We start from the raw sequence: 21,018 nt of genomic DNA, 5'->3' as shown, positions 1-21,018 counted from the left end.
AGCTCAGCCACGTAATTGCCAGAAGAGGACGAAGTGCGGCCCTTCGGTGACGAGTAGCATGTGGCACTCACTCACACTGTTGGCAAGCCATCAAGTGTCATCGCTTCAGCGACAGGGAAACACCAATTAAGGCTTCGGGATCATTGTTGTTGGCCGACAATTAAAATCGAGGCAGGAAAAGGGGGGCTCGCAACAGTGATGGGTTTGACCAGCAAACAAACAAACAGGACCAGAACAGGCACAGGAGTTGCAGTTCACTTGGTGTTTGGTGCAATATGTGGAACGTGCCGGTGCAACGCGTGGGACTCATAAGGCCACCGATGATGATGCACTTGTTGGGATCTGTGTTGTCCATCCAGGGTTAGCACAGGTTGCGTTCAACAGGAAGTGAGTACTAATTTTAAATATAAATTCTAGTGAACTCTGCTTTAATGCGAACTTAAAATAAAAGCAATTTCGTTTTCTATAAAATAAGAAAGTATTTTTAAGCATCTCAGCAATTTGAATGCCAAGGCCCTCTGTGGGACCCTATGCTGAAATGCAATCAGTTTGAGTGCTTTGATATATTGGCTAATGCCGCAAAGCATGGAAAGCGTTTCTTGCTCTCGGGGAAACTGATGAAATCTTGGACTGTACGCTGATGGTAAAAGCTGGTGCCAAGTGCCACTCGAATTTGCCTCATTTGGCAGCCACACACGTCCTGCAAACACAGCCCTCCTCCACTTCTCTGAAACCCCTAATCACCACACCCGCCACCGCTCAGACCAAATCCTCCCGAGGAATTTAATTTCAAGTCCGAGGCAAGTTAAGAAATAACCCGACAAATGTCATCGGCATCATACACCAAACAAAAAATTTTAAAAATATATTTTAGATAGTTGAAAAAAATTAACTTTATTGTGATATACTTTAAAATGTATTAAATATTAATTTATATTTTTATTTATTAAATATACTTAAGGAATTTATTAAACAAAACATACATTGTTACATGTGTCACGTATCTTTCCCTAAAATTCCCAACTGGTACTGGTTACACTTTCTTTAAACCCTTGAACATCCTTCTATAGGAAAGCCATATTTCTGCAGAAAATATACAATGTAATAGATAACTATATAATTCATTAAATATTCTAACATATATATAAATTCCTTGGGATATTCGGGTATAAGGAAGTCAGATTTGTGCTAGAAATATACTTTAAGTTTGGTTATAGATAAATTATTTAAATTAAATAATTAAGCTTGAACTAAAATAATGAAAACAAGAAAGGAAGCTAACTTCGGCACGCCGAAGTTTGTATACCCTTGCAGATATTATTTCATTACATTTTACCTATACTTATTATGTTTACAGTTTGACAGTTACAGTTTTGCATTCCCAGCTTTACATTTTGTATACATCTACCGATCGGTTTATATGGCAGCTATATGATATAGTTGTCCGATTTTTATGAAATTTATACCAAAATTCTAGAACAATAAAAAAAGCCTATATCTCAGAGTAGATACAAATACGTTGAAAAACAACGAAGCTATAATTTTTTTCCTATTAATTTCCCGATCGTTCCTATGGCAGCTATATCATATAGTCGTCCGATTTTCATAAAATTTTTACCAAAATTTAGAAATAATATAAAATGGCCATATCTAAAAAATGGTGCAAAAATATTGAAAAACAGCAAAGTAATAATTTTTTTTCTAAAAATTTAACGGACATTTGTATGGCAGCTATATGATATAGTCGTCCGATCCGGCCCGTTCCGACATATATAGCAGTGAGAGTATATAGAAGACTATATGCAAAGTTTCATTCAGATAGCTTTTAAACTGAGCGACTAGTTTGCGTAGAAACGGACAGGTGGACAGACGGACAGACGGACAGACGGACATGGCTAGATCGACTCGGCTGTTGATGCTGATCAAGAATATATATACTTTATAGGGTCGGAAACGTCTCCTTCACTGCGTTGCAAACTTCTGACTGAAATTATAATACCCTGCAAGGGTATAAAGATAATCTGTGTCGCTTGCCTTGCTCTAAAATTCTCCTGGTTTTGGTTGCAATTAGTTTAAGTTCATAACAAATCGTTGTATATCCAAGTTAGCTCAAATCTCTTGTCTCTTAAAGCTAATTATAATTAAAATGTTTTTTTTTTTTTTTTGGGTGTAAGAATAGCGAACCAGACCAAAGGTTCAAAGGAGTTGGCCAACACCTGAGGTGCACTTATGGCATTGGCATTGGAATTGGTCGTGGAAGTGGCATTAGCATTCCTTACAGCCAACCGGCAAGCCGGCAGATAACAAAAACATGCACAACAATTGCCTCGAGACGGGAATGATGATGCCGATTCCAGTGTCGATGGAGATGTCGATGTCGATGCCAATGCCAGTGGGAGGCTATACACGGCATAGGTATAGTACCTTGATGGGTGGTAAGATTGCGCCGCTTGCCAGCTTGTTTGCGTCGTCGTGGATGGATTCAGCGATTTTATGGCAGGCACTTGCTGCCTTGAATATGCGGATGCGAGTGCCGAGCTGCGAATGGGTGTGAGTGTGTGTCCCGGAAAATAAACACATTTTCAAGCTCAATGCCAGTGGTCGTCGTGGGGGCCAAAGGCGAAAGGGGCAGCAGCAGCAGCCGCCATGCAGACCGGCGAGAACAAAGCCAAACAGAAACAGCAACAGAAGCAGGCACAGAAATAGAAAATGGAAAAGAACTGGCCAGATCTAGGTGAAGTGAGGAGAGGGAGGTGAGTTGCTACCACCAGCTACTCCTGGTCAAACACTGAGAGAAAGTTACAAGGAATTAAAACGAATCTCTTATGCCATAGAATATTTTTGGAGAAGTAATAAAGTGACATACATCCATATTTTAGCGTTACGATATATTTGCGATATATTGTCAATGCAAAAAATATAAATTTTAACTCAAGTTTAATTTTAAAATCCCATTTAATTTTATTTCTATTCACTAATAAGCTTTTTCTTTTATTAACTTTTGGATATTTGTATATAAATTAATTTTTTTATTAAAAAAACAAATTTGTTTTGTTATGTTCGCTTTTCGCATAGTGTATTTGCTTTGGCTGCTGTCTGTCAACGGGCATATAATGAAGTTTCGCAATCTCACTGCAGCTACACACACGCTTTCAGGGGGTGTGGGTGAGTTTTCCGATGCGCCAGTGTGTGTCTGCTATAGTTTTCCCAACGGTTGTGTGTACGTGTATGGGTGGGCGAGGAGCTCAAGTGTGATTACATGGCCCATGTTCGTTGGCATCGAGTGTTTGTGGCATAATATTATTGTTTTTGTGCTCGCGTGTGAAATCAAACTCGATGCAAGGCAATGCGATGCATTGGCAAAAGGATTAAAAGGATACACCGTACACCCAGCCATAGGAGCAGGAGGACATGGTTCAGGGGCAGTGCACGTGCATGACGCTCTAGGATTGTTCGACCTTCTCATTTTCCATTTTCCACAGCTATCTGGAGTTCGATCTGGCAGCTTGTAAGTGTAAACAGATACATAAAACTGGGGGATATTATTACCAAGCTCAGACTATCGTGCAGGTGGAAATAGGAAAACTAAGGGTATATTTTAAAAATAAAATATTAAATACCTAAATTATTAAATATAAAAATTAAATAAAGTTTTCATGGCATATCACATCTAAGGGATTATTCTCTCATAAAGCTAATTACAAATTATATTTATAAAAATAAAAATCTAATAAATATTTACGTTTTGTGAAATTTGGCACATTAAATTAGTTGCTATAGCTCTTTATCCCTTAATCTCTTAATGTCTAACACCTGACATAATTTAGACATCTCCATGAAGGTGCTGCACCAGCGTAACCGAAACCATAACGAGTACCATCATTGTCGGCTGCCGGCAAGCAGGAGCATCCTGTCCTGTCCTGACTCCTCCCAAAGGGATTTATGCAGCAGGATGGTGGGAAGAGGGGGGTAAAGGAGCTACTCTTCGTAACTTTTGCAGACTCACTCGATGGCATCTGTTTCAGCAGTTGCCACAAAAACACCCCGAAACAATGGCAAAAACAATAACAACCGAAAGAGCAACAAGGCTAACTTGAAGGAACCAACGTACTACAGTTATTTGACTTTTAACTTTTATTGCTTTATGTAGTTTAGATAAACGTTTGCGGCATGCCATAAATATGCAGCATGTTGTTCTTTAGGGGCAGCAAAAATGAGCGGGAAAAATAAGGGGTTTCCAAGGATTGAAAGCAAAAATAGGAAAGGTTAGATCAGGTTTTAGTTGGGGATAAAATGCCCTTTATTGTATATATTGGTAACATAAAATATCGATATTTTGCTAATTCAATAAATAAATCTATAGTGGTGGTCATAAATCATGTTAAATATATCTTATATAATTTTTTATTTTAAATAAAATCTATAGATTAACGCAGAATCCTGTCTCGCTATTTAATATATCGATATATTATATTTAACCAATTTTTCGATTAAGTGCGATATTGCTTTCGATATCAGACTTTTCCCCTCGATAATTTCCTCTCAGTCTTAATCAGCACTACTAAAATTCCCTACAATATCCTATAACTTCTCAGGGAGAGTATAGTAACAGCAACTTGACTGGAGTAAATATTGGTTGCCACCGAACTCGACGCTTGTCTGCTGATGGCCTTCGATGATAGACAATCGGCAGACGTTCAATTGGACAAATGGGGCCGGTGGGCGGTGTTCGGTGCAAAACTATTTCTGATTTATGCTGTAAGTTGCAATCTGTAACTGGGGAACTTGCAACTCATGTACTTGCCACTTTTGCACTTGACTTTACGGCAATTTGTCTGAGAGATTCCCAAACTCCTGTTGCACGCTCCATCCACTATCCATCCCTTCCATTCATATGAGGGTTAAAGTTGATCTTTATTTACTTTTTCCTTTGCTAAAACTTTAAGCAGCGAAAGTTTTAATTAATTTAACACGCCTTGGAACTTAACTTGCGCATCTAATTACAGCGGCAAGGTGTAAATAAGGCGTTTGGCTTGGTGTGGGTGTGGGTGTGTTGCGCGTAATGTGTCTGTGGGCAACCATCATTATAGCGAGGTGCCTCATAAAATGCTGAAAGGAAAAGGCAAACAAACAGCAGCTGCAGCCACAAAGTATGCAACACGTTCAAGTACGATAAAAGAGGAGCTTGTGGCGACAGGAAGGAGGTTTTTTGGGGGTGGTGATTAGACGGTCAAAGTATTTTGAAAATGTAAACAAATATTTGCTTGCAATATTCAATGCGGGTAGAGGTGTAAAAGATATATGTATATTAAATTTTACAACAAAGGTAGGCTTAAAGCAGCGGGGCTTTAAATAATTACAAAAGTAATATAAGTAATATTTTGATGTAAATAATTGAATATTAGTTTTATAGAACTTACTCAAAAAAAAAAATATTTTAAAAAATCAATTTGTTTTAAGGTTTAATATATATGTACGTAGATGCAGTTTGATTATTATTATTATTATTTTCTAAGATTTGATGCAATTTGTATTTTAGAAAGATGTAAGACTGTAAGATACCCCATACCCACAGAAAATGGGTATTTAACTTAGTAAAATTTTGCTTAAATTTATAAAATCCTTAAATGAATTTTTGCTAAAGCCCGATAAAAGAGAAAATGTTGCTAGGGACATGTTGCGCAACATCCAGGTAAAGAAAAATGTTGCTAAGGGATTATTGAAATCTCCGAAATTAAAAGAATTCTTCAGATATGTTGATATATAATTAAATATAATTGAGATACTTAAATAAAAATATTTAATTTATTAATACATACTTTCTTTGAATGTGAAAGTATATAATGAAAGGTTTCCCATATTACATTTAGTTCTATTTACTTGGGAGAATTTGTTAAAAAATATGGTATTTATATTTAAGTGTGCCGATATAAAAAAATAGGGATTCTTAGCTTGTAAAAGCGTGAAAATGGTCTCCATTAATTTAATTAAAGAATTACAGAAATGTAGACATATATTCAGATTAACTTAAATATTTGCATAAATTTAGCCAGCAAATTAAGCTGCTAAACTAAAATAATAGATTCATAGTTCCTTTAATAACAATTCAATTCGCTTAGAAACTTTACCTATATTACCTTATCCTTTCTTCCTATCTGAACTGCGGTCCACAAAGTATCTGAGCAACTGCATCTGTGTCTCGCTGGTCCATTTGCACATTTCGGGATGCATTTGGAAATCCGCTTAAATGACGAACCCACGAACCACGTACGCCTCAAATCGACAAAGGCTTTCCCTCTCTCTTTCGAGGCAAACACACCTCCGACATGGAGTCAAACACCTGCGAAATTGAATGAGAAATATCCATTCTGTGTGCGTTGTGTGTTGTTACGCTTGCAAACTTATTCCCCTTACCCCCCTCAACTGGCCAATGGAACATAGTTGGCCAAAAACAATTTTATTTCATCGAAAGAATTTTAAGCAATACAAAAGGATTTCCAATGCGTGAAATGCAGCTTGTTTCCTTCTTTTTATTTTGGCTGCCAAAATATTTCAATCTATAGTTGTATTCTTTTATATAAAAAACATTCTGCGGCATCTTAAAGTTGGTCAAAGCCACGAAAAGCTTTAACGAAAGGAATTTTTATGCAGGAAATTTAAGAAGTTTAGGTTTCTAGGTTTTTTATTTAATTTAAATGTTTTATCTTAAATTTTATCTTAAATTTTTCCGTTTTTTAAAGACATATCTTAGAACCTTTTTAAGTCCAAAATTAAAAAAAAAGTGTTGACCTTTTCAGTGTCAAAAATTGTTAAATGAAATCCCAAAACTTTGCTCATCAGTCTGGTGGCGTGTGAGATGTTGTTGTGATTTGGCATATATCTATCTATTTTTCTGTTGGTTGTTTTTCGGTTTTTACTTCGTCATAAAGCATGAAATGTCAGGAGCAGCGTTGCAGTCAACAACAACGCACAATTTCAAAGTTTGAATTGAGTTGCGTCTGGAGTTGTATGTATATATATATATGTATATATGTTTATATAAATCATTTGTCTAGCGGTTTTGTTTGCGATAGTCGAAGTTATTCCCCAGATTTCAGTTCCCGGTCGCCAGTCCCCTGGCATCGTCATCAGCGGAACGAGGCGAAGGCAGCAATAATGCGATGGGAATTTAGCGGTTTACATGATTCATCCGACTTAAGTATGTGGATATTGAACGTACATTATACTCATAAATACACTGAGAAAGTGTATATATAGGAATGAAGTTAATTTGAATTTGTTGGACATTTTTAATATTAATTTTATTAGCTTTATATAATTTTTTATAATACATATATTTTCTTTAAGTTCAAAATTATTCATTTTGAGATTTTTTCCATTTCAAATATTTAAATTTAATAGATGATAAATATAATAATATATTTTATTAAATTTATAAAAATATTAATAGCTAAATTTCTTGGCTTAAGGAATTTTTAAATAATTATACCCGGTACCTAAGGATATCTGGGTATTAAGCAACATGTTTCCAGCAACATTTACATTCAGTTATCAACATTTTCTTTACCTTCCACCTTGTTTAATTTAAGTTTTTCCAACATAATTAGACACCCACTATGATATGGGTACCGGGTATTTCATAGTCAGTCAAACTCTATAACAGCTTTCTTTAATTTTTTCATAGCTTTTTTTTACAGCTTATAATTTTCGAACCTCATTCTTTCTGTGTATGTTTTGCGATAAATTTTTAAAATTTAAATGCAAAATAAGTTAATTTTTGTTCTTCCCACTTAGTTTGCATTTTTTGCTCGATGGTTGAGCATCGGTTGCGACATGGACTTAACTTTCTTAAAGACTCTAGAACTAAAGCTAGATCCCTTTCTACTAGTACCCTTCGGAGTAATGCTTTTGATAGCTCTACTGTGCTGTTGTTATCACTGTCATCAGTGTGTACGGGATCGCCAAAGAGCTCGGAACGAGAAGCGGGAACTGTCTCAGCCCCTGAATCGATTGTCGATTAGTCCCGGTTGTCCGATCATCGCCGGCATCAAGCAGACTCACTGCAACAACTCATCGGAGGAGTATTAACAGATACATAAGTGAAATAATTATCTCATAATGAATTAGTGAGTTGATTTTTCAAACTGTTTTTAGTTTCGAATTTTAATTCTTCCTGGTTTGATGGAAAATGATATCAGACTAAAATTACTAAGATAAATTTCTATTTTTTCAGCAACAACTTGCTTTTGGATATTGATAACATTCCCGTCAAATACTTTATCTCTGCGCCAGCGTTTATATTTGTGCTATTCATATTTTTTTACTACTGGTATCTGAGTGTCCGGGAGTGTCGAAGATCTCGGCTACGTGAGAGTACGCCTTTGTTAGGGCAACTCAGTGAAGATCAGTACCAAGTTTATTAAAAAAGCGTGTGAATCATGGAAGAGATAAAGTCACAAGGAAAATAAATATATATTCTGCGATTTATTTACAAATAAGATAAATACTTAAGTGGTAATGGGAAAACATCAAGACCAAGGCTGTGGTTCTTATCACTGTGGTCTGTCCACGTAGTGACGATGAGCACCAAGGGTGTGAGCAACGCTAAATAAATTACAAATTATTATTTTTATTTTTGCCACTATGCTGCTAAATATTTTATCTTAATATTACATGTAAAATTAAAATATAGCGTATTTCTAAAAATAAATTGAAGTGCCATCGTTACTTTTATCTTTCCTTGTTAATTATTTTTTTTGTTGATATAATTTATTCATAGCTGCAATGAATGTGATCTTTTTGTAAACATTTAATTTCCGATTTGGATAATGTTAATTAAAGTACAAAAGGCCGCTGAAAAGTAGGTTTTGTCTAAGGAAATGTGTACACCATTTTGTTGTTAATTCCTAATATATAATTAAGCTGTCATAATAGTAATAATGTACCAAAAATATAAGACCAATACTAGGAATATACCCAGAATCTGGCATATTTATTACATTAAATTACATATATTATATTACAAATTACATGAAATATGTATTGAAAGTTTAAACAGGTTAATATATTCCATATATTGTTTTATTAAAAATTTTACATATATGTACTATAGTACATACCCATTGTTTTTATTTGCCTTTCTTTAGATTTAAGCTATTAGTACAAATATTTACATAATTATTTAAATATTGGTTGTACTTATTTACAGGTTAATATAATTCATATTATGTTTATTAAATCTTTTATTAATTATTTATTTAGTACTTCCCCAATTTGTTTCCCTTAAAATCGCTTCTATACAATAATGTTTTCTATTTTACGGATGCCAAGGCAATAAAATATTTGATGAGTTCCTGCCAAGTACTTATACCTTTAAATACAACTTAAACTGAGGACGTGACGGTGTCGGTGCGGTGTTGTTGGTTGCTTACGACGGGCCATAAATTTGGCCAAAAACTTGGCTATGCGTCTTCTTTGCTGACATTTTCTTTCACGACCTGCAAAATTTAGAGCTGCACGGCGGTTTTTGATGGCCCTCGGTGGCAGGACGAGGAAGCACTAATAAATGACATTTTCATTCGCCTTCCTTTCGGCAGCCAAGTTGTGCCAGGTAATAAGCCAAAACTTAAATTAACTGAATTAAGTTGTTGAAAACTTTGAAACTGAACTTTAACCGGTTCTCATTTGATTCAATAATGGTGATTTAGGCAATTGATTAATTAATTAGAACGATGGGAAATTAAATTACGAGTTAAGTAATAAACATAATTTTATATAAATGCTTTTACAAATATAAAAATTATAATTTCTTAAGAATTTTAAGCTTATATTTAGATACAATGTTATATTTTTATTTCTATTTTATTTAATCGAATGCTTGGCTTTACTTTTAATCCAAATTAACCAGCTTATCGAGCTTTCTATTTATTTAGAATTCAGTTTCTGACAAAACACTCTTTCCCCAAAACACTGCAGAATACAAAATGCAAATCCAATTGAATTAGTCAACTTTATTTGCTCATCATTTTTGGGTAACTTTGAAGCGACAAATGCATATATATTCTCTTTATTATGGGACCCCGGACCAATGCCATCTCCCTTCTAGCCAAATTGAAACGCTAAAATAATTTACGGCTCAACTGACCGGCAACCGGCTCCTTCGGCTCTTTGGATCCTTGCAGCTGTATCCTGCCATCGCCTTGATGGCTGGCACGTTAAATGCCATCGAAATGCTCCCAGTTGGAAAATTAGTTTAAAAATACGTTCGTACGGGAAAAGGATGCCGTGGCTGCTTCTCGAATGATGTGGCTGCTGCTGCAGCTCATCTCGTTGCCCTTTTTAAAAGGGTTTATAGAATTTGTAATGTTTTTGTTATAAAATTAAGGAGATTTATATATTTTTTTTATTATGAAACCTAAAAAGATTTTAAAGGTTTGTTGTGACCCTTTTTGTTAATTTAAAAATATAGTAATATTTATTTTACATTGTCTTGTAAATTTGTATCTCTATTTATAATTTATTTTAATTATAATATTAAAATATATATACTTTTTTTATGTAGAATATATCTACATTATCTATTTAAAGGGTGTTTTAAATTTCAAACCCTAAAACTATTTTTTGTGTCTATTTTTTTGAGGCAGCAGCACGCGACTTGCGTTCAGGGTGGCGTAAAAATTCACTTAGTTCAACTTCCCGCCCACTCCTTTTATTTTCAGCCAAGTTATCCGTCGGATAACGATAAAAAAAAATATAAAAGGAGCAACGAAAATTCGGAAGACTTTTTTTCCCCAATAAAATAGCTCATGTTTTACAATTTTATTAGGTGACGCGGGCTTATCAAATATTTAAATAAAACGATACATTTGGAGCTCCGTCTTTCATTGTTCGTCTCCTTGCCTTTTTCATTTAAGTAATTGCATTTTAGTGGACACACACTTTACACACACACACACTGTGAAGGGAGGTGAGTTGGGTGGGGGTCCTTAAATCATTTCATGTTTATCTGGCGACCATAAATTAAGGCATTAGTCGTCGTCCTTCCGAATTGCATCGAACTGTTTGCATTGCGACCGTGCCACTTGGCCGTGCAGCTGCTGCCGCCAAATGTGGGATTTACACAGCGGCCGGGGTTAACCGCAATTGAAGTCGTCTCCTTAAAGAGATAGCATGTCCGTGCCCCTGCTTCCACAGGATCATTAATTGTCCAGAAGAAGTGTGTGTGCATGTGGCAAGAACTTTCGGGATGAAAATTAAACAGTGGCACTGTGACAATTGCAGTTAGGAAAATTGATATATTTTTATAATTTCTTTCTTTTTTTTGATTATAAATTGTGTGTAAAAGATATTTCAAGCTTATTTAATACTTGAAATAATATAAAGTAAATAAAATTTTGAATTTAAATTCATAAAAAGTCATCAAGAGAGTAGTATTTATATATTATTTTATAACTAATCAAATTTCTTTGCCGGGCTTCTGCTGGATACTGAAAATTTTCGTCAGCAATGTCACTGTAATGGTTGCAGGCCCATTTTTTCAAATTTAAAACTTTTCCCCAGTGTGCTCCTTGTTTTACCTTATCAAAATTATTGCCAGTGTTCTCCACACATCGACCATTGTTTGATTTAGTCGCTGAATCACTTTTGCACTTGGAACTTTTGAAAATTGAGCCAAATTGACGAGGCGGCGCGTAGACACTCCTGGGGAAATCGTTTTGGCTGTCCAAAGAAACGATTCCTGGCTCAACCCCCCCCCCCAACTCCTTGCCGCACTTTGTTTGCTAATGAGCCAATTTAGTTGCATTGAACGCAATCGCATCGGGTGTGCGTGTGTTTTGGTGGGTGTGTACACTTGGTCTGGGCCAAGCGATACTTGAAACTTTGCCAATACGTTTGGGCCAACTGACGTTCTGAGGCGGAGGCGTTTTGCTTTGAAATGTTAAGTGGATAGGCGACCAACGGAAAATGGCTGCTAGCCAGCCGAATGTGTCAGGTTGCTGTTGATAGCCTTAATGGTTTCCTCCATATCGCAATGGATCTATCAGTATCTTGATATTACAACTTAGTACTTCATAACTTGTTTGGCTTTAAGTTAAGAATCAAAGAAAGCTTTATAAATAAATGTATGCTAATGCAAATAATAATATTAAAAGTATAAAGAAGCAAAGCTTTGTTATTTTATAATCACTTTTAAAATTCGTATTTCTTCTTTATTTTATCATTTAAATCTTTAGTCTAATTCAAAGACAGTTTTTAGTAGTGTCATCACTGATTTTAGTGGCCAGATAAGGCTTCATTTGGGATTCAAAGTCCTGCTAAACTGTTTCTGCTGTGGAAACATTTCTCGCCAGACACATGAGTGCCATGTGCTGCCATTTGATCCTTGAGCTTGATGCTTAATAGCCCCATTTAGGGACTTAAGTGTAAGCCGTCGCGGCTTATAAGGCTTATGCCAGTAATTTATTTATATCCTAGACTGGATTTTGATCTCATAAAAGATTATTTAAATAAAACATCAATTTGTTTAAAAATTATGTAATAATATATTAAAAAACTAAGCATAATTGGGCTTCAGGACTTCCTGTGCATTGCGATCATCAGGTATTTGCGACAGGACTCTAATGTATGCCGATTTAAATATAAAATCTGATTGAAATACTTGCCACACTGCCCGCACTGATGCTCCCAATTATGGTGGCGCATTGAGCGCTGATGTGTGCGAAGATTGGATCTGTAAATATTTTTTATAATTAATAAATATAATATGTAAATATGTTAAATATTTAAATATTTAATTCGATTGCTTTTATACCTAGTTCCCCTTAGTGCTGTGGTACACTAGGCGTATACTTGATATACAGAAATAAATATTGAATATCAATAAATAAATAATAAATAGCTTCCTTATAAATATAAAAAAGTTAAAATTAGATTTATAAATATTTCGTTTACCATTTCTAGCCTACTTTTGTGTCAAGCTTATGTTGCTTTCAAATTAAAAACAAAACAAATAGAAATGTGTACATATCTTTTTTAAACCTGACATAAAACACTCACCGATCGGAGAAGGACTTTTGGCAATCCTGCTCGGGACACACAAAGGGTCGCTCGCCGGTATGGACGCGCATGTGAGCCACCAGCATCCAGGAGTGATTGAAGGTCCTGGAGCAGTTGCTGCAGGTCAACTGTTCGCCCTTCTGTTTGATATGACGTCGTTCCACTAATTTCTTTACCAAAGGTAAGGGTTCCTCCACCTTTAGTGGCTCTATTGCATCAGACTTGTCTGTTTGCCGAGCTATTATTTTAATTTTAGGTTTTCTACCACAACGCCTTTTGGGTAAGGCCACCGCTGTGATGATTCTCTCTTTGGTATTGCTGTAAATTTTGGGCCTTACTGGAATTTCATCCGGCATTTGCACCCTCCAGATGGTGTGACTAATCACTTGGTCCTCCGAGATCGGTTGGATCTCCATTAGCTGTTCGTTCAGTTGCTCCTCCATTTTCCTTCGAACTACAATGGGTATATTGTCACCCTGGCGCCAATCACTGCTGGGCTGTCTCTTGCCGTAATGAAAGGTGAATCTTTTGTTAAAATTGGATTCCAATTTGGTCATAGCCCTGGCCTTATGGCAGAGAGTAGAACGCGACTTCCGGCATCGGGGAGTGTTGGATATGTCCGAAAGTAAAGCTGAAATGGTTAATTACTATGAATTGTTATATTTTGAGTTTGATTTGTATTTAAAGCTTACCGTCATGGCGTTTGTTGAGGGTTTTCTGCTCGTCGTTGTAGCGATTCGATAGAAACCTGCTGAAACTGCGCGGCATATTTGCTGAATCCACCTGACTAACAAGCTAATGTCGATTTTTTTTCGATGTTACAGGCTCTGCTTAGTCAGTCAGCTGTAGACGACTGGCCTGCCTTGATTTTATATTGCCTTTGACCAACGAACTAGAAATTTAACTGACATGTAAGTAGGTTTCCAACCAGTTTTAAATGGGGTTTCTTATTTCAAGGTGAAAATTAAACAGTTAAAAATAAATTTTAAAGTAACAAGACCTCTTTAAGAGACGACCATCAGTCAATGGCTTCATCGGAACGCTCAAGACGAGACACTTGAACAATTTTCTTGTTAAATTTTTTTGCACACCAATCCAGGAAGAATTGTAGTAAAAGGCAGAGAAAGAGGAGGGTCCTAGAAGTAGTAGCCAGGCAATAAACAAGGCACGAATGTGTTGAGCAATAAAATTAGTTGGCCCGAGTGTCTGTGTGCTTGCTTAAGACATGCAAAGACGTTTTGCAATTTGCCTGTAATCCCAGCCAACCAGCCACCCCACCAGCCACCAGCTATATCCTTGAGCTCACTTTAAGGATCTTTCCGTTTTGCAGCTCCTTCAGTAAGCACTTAAGTCCCAGCGCTCCGTTGTGGGAAAGTTTTCAATTGTTCGGCAGTTCGCTGCGTTTATTTATTTGCATTTTTTTTTTATTTGCCCGTTTTTGAGTGTGTTTTGTAATAAAAGCCGGAAGAAGAAAACATTTATATGCACACACACCCTCTCTCCTCCCTTCCCCTCTAAAAACCTTGTTCCACAAAAACCCCAACCAATTGCGAATTCGACAACGACTTGTTCCAAACAGCTTTATTGCATTTATTTGGCACTTTATTACCGCCAGCTCGTTGTTCGCCTGGTAAATGGCCAAAAGGACCACAAAATATTGGGCCAGCAAATTACTTGGGTCATTTCGGAAGTGCATCAATCTCGAGTACAGTGCGTTTCATAGCAAAAAAGTTGTGCTTTTTGTGACTTGTTTTTAATAGAAATTTGAAAAGAATATGAATTTTATATAAGGATAGGCTTTATTTTGTGTTTAAGATATTTTGGGATTTTAAAAACCCTTTAAAAAGTGCCTAAAAGTATGCAATGTAATTTTAAGGTACTGAATTCAGTATAAATTTATTAATTAAATTAAGTACAATTTATTAGCTTAATTTTGTACACTTTTTTATGGTACTTTAGAAATCATTCATAGGTTTTAAAAGTATTTAAATTCAGTGTTAATTTGTTAATTTGTGTTATCTATAAAGTTATATTTTCCAGACTAATTTTGTACAATCTGTTACGGTTTTAAAGACCCTATTTATTTTAAAATCTGGTTTTATATCCTTCACTCTAATTTTTAATAATATCTTTACATTAAAGTAATATTATTATTATTAAAATTTGAAAAATTACCAAACCCCATTTCACATCTGACAGCTACATATGTCTGTGAAACGCACTGCATTTGCCACTGGGGGACAAAAAGGGAGTCGAAAACAAAAGAAAATTGTTTCCAGTTAAACATTAATTCATTTCGACAACAGCAAATTTGCAGTGCTCACAACTCACTCTCTTTCTGTGCCCCATAAATACTTCATATCTTGTGTGTGGACCAAACAAATGACATTTTTCATAAACTTGTATTTGCAATGGCACACATGCAGCCGCCTCTCTGTATCTGTATCTGTATCTGCAGCTGTATCTATCTAATGCATTTGGGTGTATCTTCGTGTTTTGGTCCAACGACAAAATCGCATAAATGCTTCCGACTGCCAAACAAAAGGCTCTCCAGTACAAATGCAATGCCATTGAAAAGGAGCGGCAGTCCATGTTTATTTGTTTGTGTCAGTTGGACTATTAAAAATCTATTTCAAGTACACACAAGCAAAGCATCGAAATTGCGTTTGTCTGCAGGAGCCATCTTTATGGCAACTGGAACGCATTTTATTGCATACTCTTGGCTGGCCACTAAAGCTATAGCTATAGTAATATATACCCATGTTGGCGAATTAAAAATGCATGTACCACAAATGAGATTTCCGGTTTCCTTTTTTTTTAATTTTTTTTTTCCTGCTTTCCTTTTCCTGGGAGACACTTGTTTGTGTCAACAATGATCTACAAATGAGACTGTGCTGGCTAACTTGTTTATGTAATTAAAACTTTGCTGGTCAGGGGTTTTTTTTTCTAATTTAATTTAATAAAGAAGCAAAAAATGATAAGAAGAAAAGTGCAGAAACCTTAATTGAGGGAGGGTATTTCTATGTTGTTTACATTTATTACTATGACCTTACCATCTAAGCTAAGGGGAATATTTAGTCAACTCAAAATAAAGTTTCTATGGGTTTTTCAAATTTTTAAATATTTAGTTCAGATAGAAATTTTTTTTTTTGAATTTAATATTTATTTATTTTAATATTTTTTTTTAAATATAAAAATATATATTTAAAAAATATGATTGGGTTAAGTTACTTTGAACTTTCTTATTCCGATATTTTATTTAGAAAAATTATAGTAATGGGCTTTCTGGAGGTTTTTGACAGTTATTTAGATATATTTTTAGGTTACCAAATTATTTTGTTTTTAGTTTATAAATTACTTGATAATTTTCTTAATAGATTTACAATTTTTTCTTAAGAAATTCATTTAATGTAAGATTTAGTTACTGTATGTATTCCTTTCACAATAATTTTGTATACTAGATATACTTCCTGGGGATTCTTTTCTATTATTTACATATAATTTACGATATATTTATTTAAGATAGTAAATCATTTATTTTTCAATTTCAAAATTGATTACTAATTTACTTTATAACTGTAAGATTTTCTTTAATACATTTCTTAGGAAATTCCTTAGAAATTTGGTTAAGTTACTTTTGATATTCCATACTCCAAACATTTTTAATTTTTAATGTTTAGAAATAAGGATTTTTTATAAATTATTTAGATATTTATTTAAGATAGTTTAACATTCTTATTTTTATTATAAAACTGCTTGATGATTTGCTTGGTTTCTTTAAGATTTTATTTAGAAAGAAATATATTTCTTTACAAATTCCTTTATTTGGAATAATAGTATACATTTATATAGTATAGTTTAGTATAAGTGAGATATTTTTACTTGAATATTTTATTAAACAAAATGCTTTAAAAAATTGGCCAAGCCCTAGTTTAGTTCTTGGTCAAGTGCTATGGTAATGTTTGGATCTTTTGTGAAGACGATGACACTGCCAACTGGGTCATCAGTGCTAATGAATAACCTTGTCCGCCCCATTCGGCATCGCCTTTTATTTAGTTTTCCGACTAATCATGTGCTTCTTGGACCTTGATTTCAAAGAGCTTGGTAATGCCCTTTTGGAGCTGAGAAATATATATAAAATATTTGAAATAAATAATGTAAAAATATAAAAAGTAAGTATTTAAAGAAAAGTATAGAAGTAACAAAGAACAAGATGACCTTGGTCTCTTTTTCTCAGGCACAAAGATAAATATAAAATATTTGAAAATTATATACTGCCAAGAACTTAAAATTTGCCCAAAGCTTAAATTTATAATTAATACTTAACCTCTTTTTTCGTGTCTTTCTTTGCTATTGACTCAATGAGAACCAGAATTTCCTTTTTTACCATCACTTGTGCCACGTAAAATTTTCTCTGCCACTCGAAGTATTCGCTTTCATTGGCGGCGCCGTCCCAGAAGGCCAAGAAGCCTTAGATTGCTTTGCAAATTTTGTCATCAACATATAAATGAAGAACCATGAAGCACTAGATGTCAATCCTCAGAGGCTGTCACCAGGCCGGAAAGCGAGTCACGGGACGGCAGGATTTGGGATCCTTTGTGTAAAGACATGAATCACAATTTTGCCAATTTAAAATGTAATTATTTTTGTTTTGGTCGAATAAGAATATGGATTTTGGTTTTGGCTCGAGAAAAGCTCTCTCATAAATAAATGTTGGGATGAATTTAGTAAAAACATTTCTGCCATCATTTAAAATGCAACAAATCCTGAGCAAATAAAAATTCATAATTTAATCAAATACTCGTCGTTGCTGCAATGGCACGCCTTCAGGCATTTGGCAATTAAATTTGCATGCCGCAAAAAGTGTCAAAGCCCGCTCTACTTGTCCGGTTATTTACTAAAGAAAAACACAATTGTTTGCAGCATTTGCGGCCTGTCCCAGGCCACCACATCTCCTGCCTGCCCATTCTCAATATCCTTCCTATTTAATTCTATTCCCTAGCCCACCTAAGGCTACAGCATAAACAAACTGTGCGACATAGGCAAATAGAACTTTATTTCCGTGTGTTTGGCAAAATTTGTTAATTTGTGCAAAAGTTTGCATTGCATTTGCCCAGCCCGGTCTACGTGTCCGGCATAACAATTGGCAAAAAGAATGAATTTCGGTTTAGAAAACAGAGTGGATTTGTGGCCAAGAAAAGGGAAGGAGGGTTAGGTTCCGGGGGAGACCTGTTGGAACTGTCGGCAGGCTAACGATTTTAAAATTGCCTCTGATGAGTCAAAAGCAGGGAGCCACAGTAGGCAGAGGTTTCATAATATCCTCAAAAACCCTAGAACTCTATATAGTGTTTTTAAATATTTTTTTGTGGAGTGCTGATTAGTCGTTCTTTGATGTTTCAATAATATTTAGACGATAAATTATCAGAAACCTAAGAAAGAATATTTTTTAAATTAGTAAATATGTGTTTAACATTAGCTACATTTAAAAATAAATAAATATTATATGCATATACATATTGTAACGCCTGACGCAGAACCTCAAAGATACTTTCCTGGCGCCATCTAGGGGGTATTAGCGCAGCCCAAGTGTGGCAGAGGGAAAGGTGCAGAGCGGAGCTAATTGGCGAAATCCACCTCTAACGGGGGGTAAATGTCAGCGATCGGCTGCGACCCGAAGGAGGGGGAGAGTTAGTGAGAGGGTTCCCGCTGGATTCGAGGCGGGATTCGCTTGCATTTAATTCTTGGCGGCAGAGCGGACCAAATCGATCTCGGAGAAAAAATTAATAAAATTTTCGCGAGTGGAATATATTGGTTGTTTTTTTGTGCATTGGCGCTGGCCGAGATCCAGAGTTAAAAGAAGGCCAACGGGTTAATACCCATATCTCGAACAAGCGCTGAGTTCCCCTAGGGTGAGTTTTTCTGTGAAGAAAAGAAAAGTGACTCGTTGCTAAAAGGTGATAATTTATACAGGGCCCGGCGCTTTATAAAAAGCGGATTTTCCTTTTTGGTTGCGGCGGACACTAATTGTGCGAGAAGAGGAGGAATAGCGGGATTAGCGGACCGCCTAAAACGACGCTACAGCTTACCGCCAAGCGGCCACAGCATTGGCGTGCCGGCGCAAGAGAGCAGAAGAGCCCCTCAACCCCCTTGCCCCAAACTTCGCCCAGTTTTAACATTCGCTTTTTGGTTTCGGAACAGGCAAGGCAACCTAGGATAGGGAAATAGCCGCAAGACGTAAAGCGGGAGGAGCAGCGTCAAGCGGCGACTCTTTTCTTGATCGGTAGCCTATTTCTTTTCTCGCTTCCCGCTCCCCATTTCGAGAGCAGTTAGTTCGAATGTACCGCTCGATTAAGCGAGGAATAATTTTGCCGGGAGCGCGGAACAACCACGAAAAAATAGAATATTAAAAGAAAGCAAAGAAATAAAAAAAAATTTATATGTCGCGAAATAGTTAATGTAATTTAGTTTATATTTAGTGAAAAGTTTAAATTAGTGTTATATTTGTTTTTTTTATGTTTTTTTGTGGTGAGCCAACTAAAGAAGTGTAAAAAAAAAAAAAAAACAGTTGTGGCACCATCGCCTTTGCATATGAAATATCGGAAGTGTTAGGGCATTTATTTCTTTCCTCAGTTTCCCCCCCTCCTCTGCAGCTGGCCTCGTCGGAAGCGCTTTCGCCGATGGATTTGCGCCAAGGGTGAGTGTAAAGTTTGGATTGTCTTCGAAGAGTATAAATGCCAAATACTTCCGCATATCGAAAAGAGAATTAAAGAGGAAATAAAAAGGAAAAAAATAATGTTTTTATCAAGGCAATTGCCACCATTTTAATCGATTTGACCCACTGTGTTTAACTACCAATGACCAAACTAAATTTATTAAAACCAAAGTTTCATTGTTTTCTTTCGTGGCTTCACTAGGAAAAAAATATATAAAAGAAGAAAAGTAAAAGTAATTTAAATGCTGTTAAAGGCTTAAAAGTCCAAAATATAGTAATAGGAAATTTTGTAGTTTTATTGTCCAGCATTATATCATTTAATTTACGTTTGATGTTTCGTTTATATGTTTTTAATTTTTACTTAGGAAATAAATAATTTTTATAATGTTCTAAAAATCCTTAATTTTATTGCCTCCACCGGCATGTCGCCCCCGTAAGGCCTGTGATTGTTTTTTTTAGGGGCCATCAAAAGAAAATGGTTAGGTGTGGATGAGATGGCCAAGGCAGGGGGGGCAGATGAAGGACCTCAACAACAGCCGAGGATCCAAAGCCCGATATGTTGTGATGAGAGAAGAGTAGCCCGTCCTTAAATGTGTTGTGACGATTTGATTTCCCTTTCCCCTTTCTCGTCGCTGCACGCAAAAAAAATTAATAGTTACTGGTAGCAAAAGGCAAAAGCGAAATTCCGGCAAGACCACCACCACCATAGCCGACGAGCGAAGCCGAGCAAATCCGCGTGCGCCGGAGTTTTGCCTAAACATCTCGCCTGAATCATTACAATAATGATTATTAATATCAGTAAAATTATTATGGCGCCCAAACGTGTTGGCCAAATCAATGTTTGTTTTGAATTTAATGTTTAAAATGACGTCACATACATGTTTTTTTTAGTTTTGCTTTGTTTTTCTTGTTGTTAAATTAGACGCATAGGAATACCGGGATAAAAAAAATTATCAGTAATTTTAATCGGGCCACGGATAATTTAGGAATTAAGAGGACAAAAATATACTCCATTTTTTCGGGAACTCACACACTAAATTAAACTAGACGCATAGGAATACCGGGGCAATTAAAATTATTAGTAATTTTTACCGGGCCACGGATAGTTGAGTTTAGTAGAGATTCTGTCCAAATAAAAAAATTAGCGAAGCACATCCCGCTAATCAGTTGCATAGGAATTCAGTTCGATGTTTTTTATAAAATGAGTCGACTGACCACGGCTGATGGCGGAATTGATATGCCGCTCATAA

At 35.6% G+C, this 21,018-nt stretch overlaps 2 protein-coding genes and 1 long non-coding RNA gene across 3 annotated transcripts; 2 read left to right on the top strand and 1 right to left on the bottom strand.

Annotated features, from left to right (window-relative positions):
* The first annotated feature begins 7,989 nt into the window (after positions 1-7,989).
* On the top strand, positions 7,990-9,114 carry LOC108083923 (uncharacterized). The gene is made up of 2 exons (XM_017179921.3): positions 7,990-8,126; positions 8,234-9,114. The coding sequence occupies exons 1-2, from the start codon at positions 8,119-8,121 to the stop codon at positions 8,421-8,423; spliced, it is 198 nt and encodes a 65-aa protein (XP_017035410.1). The 5' UTR covers positions 7,990-8,118; the 3' UTR covers positions 8,424-9,114.
* A 3,414-nt stretch (positions 9,115-12,528) lies between these two features.
* Positions 12,529-13,887, bottom strand: LOC108083914 (uncharacterized). The gene is made up of 3 exons (XM_041774683.2): positions 13,749-13,887; positions 13,057-13,687; positions 12,529-12,730 (listed from the first exon to the last, which is right to left on the bottom strand). The coding sequence occupies exons 1-3, from the start codon at positions 13,822-13,824 to the stop codon at positions 12,571-12,573; spliced, it is 867 nt and encodes a 288-aa protein (XP_041630617.1). The 5' UTR covers positions 13,825-13,887; the 3' UTR covers positions 12,529-12,570.
* A 4,855-nt stretch (positions 13,888-18,742) lies between these two features.
* On the top strand, positions 18,743-19,488 carry LOC138928865 (uncharacterized). Its single transcript, XR_011445266.1, has 2 exons — positions 18,743-18,965; positions 19,027-19,488. It is a non-coding gene; the product is annotated as an uncharacterized lncRNA (long non-coding RNA).
* The last annotated feature ends 1,530 nt before the right edge of the window (positions 19,489-21,018 follow it).

This window comes from Drosophila kikkawai, chromosome 3R (assembly GCF_030179895.1).
Source record: "Drosophila kikkawai strain 14028-0561.14 chromosome 3R, DkikHiC1v2, whole genome shotgun sequence".
In the NCBI taxonomy this organism is placed as follows: domain Eukaryota; kingdom Metazoa; phylum Arthropoda; class Insecta; order Diptera; family Drosophilidae; genus Drosophila; species Drosophila kikkawai.
This window is presented reverse-complemented; position numbering and strand designations above follow the sequence as displayed.

What these genes read in the sequence shown, in the direction of transcription:
- LOC108083914 (XM_041774683.2), bottom strand. Translation starts at nt 13,824, where the DNA reads ATGCCGCGCAGTTTCAGCAGGTTTCTATCGAATCGCTACAACGACGAG. An exon ending in CCTCAACAAACGCCATGACG is followed by an intron (nt 13,688 to 13,748) that starts GTAAGCTTTAAA and finishes TAACCATTTCAG; the next exon opens with CTTTACTTTCGGACATATCC. An exon ending in CAAAAGTCCTTCTCCGATCG is followed by an intron (nt 12,731 to 13,056) that starts GTGAGTGTTTTA and finishes AAATATTTACAG; the next exon opens with ATCCAATCTTCGCACACATC.